The sequence below is a fragment of the Lynx canadensis genome, chromosome D1, assembly GCF_007474595.2.
Source record: "Lynx canadensis isolate LIC74 chromosome D1, mLynCan4.pri.v2, whole genome shotgun sequence".
Taxonomy (NCBI): Eukaryota; Metazoa; Chordata; class Mammalia; order Carnivora; family Felidae; genus Lynx; species Lynx canadensis.
The window spans coordinates 64,019,479-64,025,619 of NC_044312.2; the positions used below are offsets into that span (position 1 = coordinate 64,019,479).

General features: G+C 38.3%; 1 protein-coding gene across 1 annotated transcript; it reads left to right on the forward strand.

Moving 5' to 3' along the window:
- The first annotated feature begins 4,371 nt into the window (after nucleotides 1–4,371).
- LOC115525681 (olfactory receptor 10A4) lies at nucleotides 4,372–5,319 on the forward strand. Its single transcript, XM_030332968.1, has one exon. The coding sequence runs from the start codon at nucleotides 4,372–4,374 to the stop codon at nucleotides 5,317–5,319; it is 948 nt and encodes a 315-aa protein (XP_030188828.1).
- Nucleotides 5,320–6,141: the final 822 nt, after the last annotated feature.

The following is a 6,141-nucleotide window of genomic DNA, read 5'->3' on the forward strand; positions in this document are numbered from 1 at the left end:
AGATAAATGTTACTTAGTGATTCAATAAATGTTGATCATTACTTTGTAGGTACCAGGCATTGTAATGTGTATACAATGATGCATATCATTTGGTTTATGTTAAGGAGTACACAATTAGCTGGAGAGGACAAATATAAAAATAATTATAATATAAAACCATTGATATAATAAGGGTATTTTAAAATGCTCTGAGGAACACAACAGAGATAGTAATTTATCCATTTGGGGAAGGAGATTGTCAGAAAAAGCTTCACAAAGAAGCTGACATTAGATCTTAGATTAAAGAATGAGTATTTGATATGGTTTATCTGAATTTCACTAAGGCACTTGATGAACTTTTTCATGAGATCTTTGTTACTACATTAAACAGATATAGTCCAGGTAACAGTACATATAACTGTTTATTTATACCCAACTCATGTCTGAAATTATTTGAAGTTACTTATAGAAAAAAAAATAGTTTTGCTGAATAGCCCAAAAAGTAGAGATTAAAAAATTGGTGCCAACTCATTTTAGGATATGGCTTAAGTGGTGTGCCCCAGAGTCATGGCTCTGTCCTAGGAAACATTTTGATTAAATATTTCAGGGGAGTGGACATCTGTGGCACAGTGAGTGATGTAAAGCTGTTATAATAATGCTTTTAAAATATCTTCTCAGAACATAGCAATACATTTTTAAATAAATATATATTGGAAAACAAAACCAAATGTACAACCTATAAAACACACACACACACACATTCAGAAGTCTTAACTGTAGACTCAACTGAGACCCAATAGCATCATCAAACTGCTATAAAAATGATTAAACCTTAGACTACATTATTTACCAAGCACTTGGAGTTAAGCACTCTGCTAGGTGCAAAAGATACAATGATGAATAGATTTCCCTCCTGGCATTAACTATTAGATGATATAAATATATGTACACATACACAATTGTATAGTGCTCTAATAGAGTTTTACACAAAGTGTTATAAGAGACTTAAGGAATAATCCCTTGATTAGGCTAAGGGAGTGAAGGGAAACTTCACAAACAAAATGATGTTTCAGCTGAGACTTGCAAGACCAGAAGAAATTATACATAATTGCAGGAAGAGGTTTCCAAAAGCAGAGAGTAACATGCACAATACAAGAAGGGGTAAGAGAATATGAGGTATGCACAGAACAGAGAGTATTTTTGTGTAACCAGAGCACCAACTGTGTAGGGGATTTGGACCTGGAAAAATAAGCAGATACCAGAGAAAAAGACCTTGTTAAAGGTACTGTACTTTTTCCCAGGGATAATAGGTAGTGACTGAAGACATTAAGCAGATGAGTAACTTAATTGGGGTTGCTATCAGATCACACACAAGTCAAGGATGGTTTGTAGAGAATGAACTAGAATCAGGTTCCTGCAATATTCCAGGCCAGAGAAGATAAGAGTAGTGATGTAGAAGGTGACACTGAATCGGTGTTTTGGAAAAATAATAAATTTGGGGGTTAAATGAAAGGATTTTTGTCCCAACTCCTGCATCACGCAGCCTGGGTGGTGTCATTTTCCAAAATGAGTTAGATAAAAGGAGGAGGCTTAGGGTAGTGGAAGATGATGGGTGTAATTTATAACCCTTATCACTCTTTAAATCTGTGTAAATTATATGAGGCTGTATCATTGATGTGTGTAGTCTTTGCATCTAAATTCCTTCTGAATGGGGATCGCTGTGCCTACACTCTGTCTATACAGATATTTCCATGACTATTTTTTATATTTTGTTCATTCTTCATTCATTTATTGGGTCACAATTTAATGGGCATCTACCTTGCTAGGAATTGAGATAAAAAGTTAAATTTTCTACACAGTTTCTACTTTCAAGTAGTATACCATCTAAAATATGAGATGGAGACATAAGTTAACAATTATTCTAATATTAGGTCCATGAAAGTGGGTGTTGCTAATACCTTGAAACTTTCTGATCTTCTCTAGAATTTGTTTTGCTTTTTGCTCTATTACTAACATCTTATGTCAAAAACTCCTGTTTGCTCTCACCTATTAGCTTAGACTCATTTCCATTCTCAGAGTGGGTGAGTCGCCTGATGGGTAAAGCCATGACTCAGAGACAAACTGCGCAGGAGTCATATCCTGATGCCAACATTTGCTGGCTGTGTAACTTGGAAAAATTATTCAACCTCTCTGTGCCTCCTCAGCTGTAAAGTGGACCTACTAATAACCTGTATATCTTTAGTTTGTTGCAAGACTTAACATAATGCTTGGAAACCACTTAGAATAGTGTCTGGCACTTACCTGGTGCTCATTAAGTGTTAACTCTTACTTGGAAATTGACAAAGTATCAAAATTTTCAAAGAAAACATGTGGGACCTGGGTGGCTCATTTGGTTAAGTGCCTGACTCTTGGTTTTGGCTCAGGTCATGATCTCACTAACTATAGGATCGAGACCCACATGGGGCTCCACACTGACAACACCCACATCAGGCTCCATGCTGACAGCACAAAACCTGCTTAGGATTCTCTCTCTCCCTCTCTATGCCCCTCCCTTACTCTTGCTCTCACTCTCACTCTCACTCTCACTCTTTCTATCTCTCTCTCTCTTTTTCTCTGTCTCTCAAAATAAATGAACTTAAAAAAAAACATGAATATGAATCAGCAAAAAAATTTAAATAGCATTTTCTCACTGTTATTTTTTTCTGAATGTTTATTTTTGAGAGAGAGTGAATAAGGAGAAGGGCAGAGAGAGGGGGAGACAGAGAATCCCAAGTAGGATCCAGGCTGTGAGCATAGAGCCTGACGTGAGGCTCGAACTCATGAACTATGAAATCATGATGTGAGCTGAATGACCTCAGTTGAAAACAAGAGTGGGACACTTAAGTGATTGAACCACCCAGATGCCCCTCTTGCTGTTTTTGCTGTTTACTTCCCTCCTTCCTTCACCACCCTGACCATGTCTTGCACTTGCTCAGTACTTAAATATTATCTGTTCAGGGAAGCCTTCTCTGACACTCCCCACACCCCAAATGCCTACGTCCTTCTCCACTGTTTTATTCTTCTCCATTGTTCTTTCAGCCACCTAACATACTATACATCCTATTTACATGATTTGTTTACAGTCTGTCTTTTCTACTAGAAAGTGAGTTATATGAGGGCAGAGATTTTTTTTTTGTTATGTTTACTGATGTATTATCTTTAGTATCTAAAACAGTGTCTGGCACAGAGAAGATAATCAGTATTCATTGAATAGACTATTCTTTTCTCTTAAGGATTGAAAAGTAGGGACTTCAGTGAGTTTGGGCAGTAGATAAGGAGATAAGAAGTAGATTTTGGAAGACAGATCTAGCATTATCTCATAATAACTACAATGGTTAGCATGTGTTATGTACCAGTTACATGCAAGTGCTTTAGATTTATTCCTTCATTTAAGTTTATATTTATCACAATTTCAGGTCTCAGTTTTGAAGTTTAGTTCTTGATGCCATGATGAAACATTCTACTTATTTCTCACAGGATTTGATATTATTAGTCTGCATATTTGAGTTGGTCTTTATTTATTAACATGTAAAACTTGAAGTGATATTTCTTGAAAATCAAGATGCAAGTCAACCAACAGAAACTGATGAAAGGGTTTATGTGCAATACATCTAGATTCTTTCTATGGTCTGACCCTGTCTTGAGTCTGTGTTCCCTTTTCTGATCACATATAGCTACACAGAGAATATTTAGCCCAGGGATCAAAATAAACCACAGTCTCTATATTTCATGTCTCCTTGTATAAATTGCAATATTCTGAGTTTAGAAATGAATATATTTACATTGAATGTAGAATATATTGAGTATTCCTCCAATATACTGAAATCATCCTGAGGGTTGGCTGCTTGAGATTACGATGCATTCAGTTCTCTTCCTCAGGATCATTGGTAACTTTCCTTGATTTTCTCTTTCCTACCCTTTCATTTTGCAGAAAACATACCCTGGCTCACCTCATCAGCTTTCATTGTGCATTAAAACCCTTCTCCTCAGAAATGCTTGGCTTGGCTGCTTTTTTAGTACCACTGAATGTTGAAGAAAGATAAGGTAGGAGTCCCAACATGAAGCTGTGATTTTGATCTCTATAGAGCAAAGTCAGGAGGTATATAGGTATATGGTGTGCCTCAGTTCAATCTGAAAAAAAGGTTAGTATTCTTCCAAAAATTATGAATCCCATAGACAGGCTTATTTTTTTACATTTTGGAAAGTACACCTTTTGATTTGCAACAAGTATAACAAGAAAGGTAGAGAATGGGGCCATGGGAGGTTTTCTAAGGGTATAATAGAAGTCTAAATAACATATGGAGACTTCTACCTTCCTGGAGCATGAATGTCAATGAAATCCTGGACAGAAGAATGATGTGGGGAAACTGGACAATTGTCAGTGAGTTTGTCCTTGTGAGTTTTTCAACCTTATCCTCTGAGCTACAAGCTCTACTATTTCTCCTTTTTTTGACTGTTTACCTGGTTACTCTAATGGGCAATATTCTCATCATCCTGGTCACTACAGCTGACTCTGCTCTACAAAACCCTATGTACTTCTTCCTCAGGAACTTGTCCTTCCTGGAGATAGGCTTCAACTTGGTCATTGTGCCCAAGATGCTGGGGACTCTGATCATCCAAGACACAACCATATCCTTCCTTGGCTGTGCCTCTCAGATGTATTTCTTTTTCTTCTTTGGGGCTGCTGAGTGTTGCCTCCTGGCCACAATGGCATATGACCGCTATGTGGCCATCTGTGACCCTTTGCGCTACCCAATCATTATGAACCGCAAGGCCTGTGCCCAGCTAGCAGCTGCCTCTTGGTTCTCAGGGTTTCCAGTGGCCACCGTGCAAACCACATGGATTTTCAGCTTCCCTTTTTGTGGCCCCAACAGAGTGAACCACTTCTTTTGTGACAGCCCCCCTGTCATTGCACTGGTCTGTGCTGATACCTCTCTGTTTGAACTGGAGGCTCTGACGGCCACTGTCTTATTCATCCTCTTTCCTTTCTTGCTGATCCTGGGATCCTATGTCCGCATTCTTTCCACTATCTTCAGGATGCCCTCAGCTGAGGGGAAACGCAAGGCCTTCTCCACCTGTTCCTCCCACCTTCTGGTTGTGTCCCTCTTCTACAGCACTGCCATCCTCACATACTTCCGACCCCGGTCCAGCACCTCTCCTGAGAGCAAGAAGTTGTTGTCGCTCTCCTACACAGTAGTGACTCCCATGTTGAACCCCATCATCTACAGCTTAAGGAACAGTGAAGTGAAGTCTGCACTGAGGCGAGTCATCCGCAGGACCCTGGGCCCTCAGAAACTATGATTGACTGACATGGAAACTGAAGGGGTGGAAGGCAAGGACAAAGGAGAGAGAAAATAATTCCTCAAATGGGTTCTGGTCTCTCTTCAGTCTAGGAGTGATGCTCTATCCACTAGAATTTTGGACTCTACTAGGATCCATTTCTCAATGAAAGATCATGATTCTTTGGATTCTGTGGGATTGTGGTACCAATGCATCTGAGGATGTCGCCAGTTTACACAGATTAGGAGCCTATCTGGAGGTTGATAACATCGCTACAATTTGCCATTCGTTACTTGTTTTAACTTTTCTTGAACTTCTTCACCCATATCTTTTTATAATCTTCAGCTTTACATTTTTCTATTTGTCTAAAAACTCTACCTGCAACTTTCAAGGATCTTTTTTGCTTATAAGGTAAATTTATGATAGTGATGATAATAAATAATAGAGTTTTGTTTCATTCCTTCACTCACTTTTTTCAGCAAACTTTGAGTTTGAACTCAAAATTTCAATGCACTTTTACTCATCAGTCAGCATGTGTCAGACTCTGTTTAGGCTCTGAACACAGATTGCTGAATAAAATAGACAAATTTCTTATCTTGTGGAATTTATGTTCTAGTGGGAAAGCGAAATAATAAAGCAATACTTAAAAAATTCTACTGGCTTAGAAAGTACCCATGTTCAGAGGAATAGCAAATTAGGACTTCTTCCTCTACTACAATAATTGGTCTGTACAGTATCTGGAGAAAGACTACTCCACATGGACACTGCCTCAATCTCAAATTATTCATCTTGGATATGAGAATTGCTTGACAAAAAGTGTGTAAAGGAATCCCAAGTTGAGTA

Bases quoted from the DNA above. Each gene is read 5' to 3' on its own strand.
- LOC115525681 (XM_030332968.1), top strand. From the start codon at position 4,372: ATGATGTGGGGAAACTGGACAATTGTCAGTGAGTTTGTCCTTGTGAGT.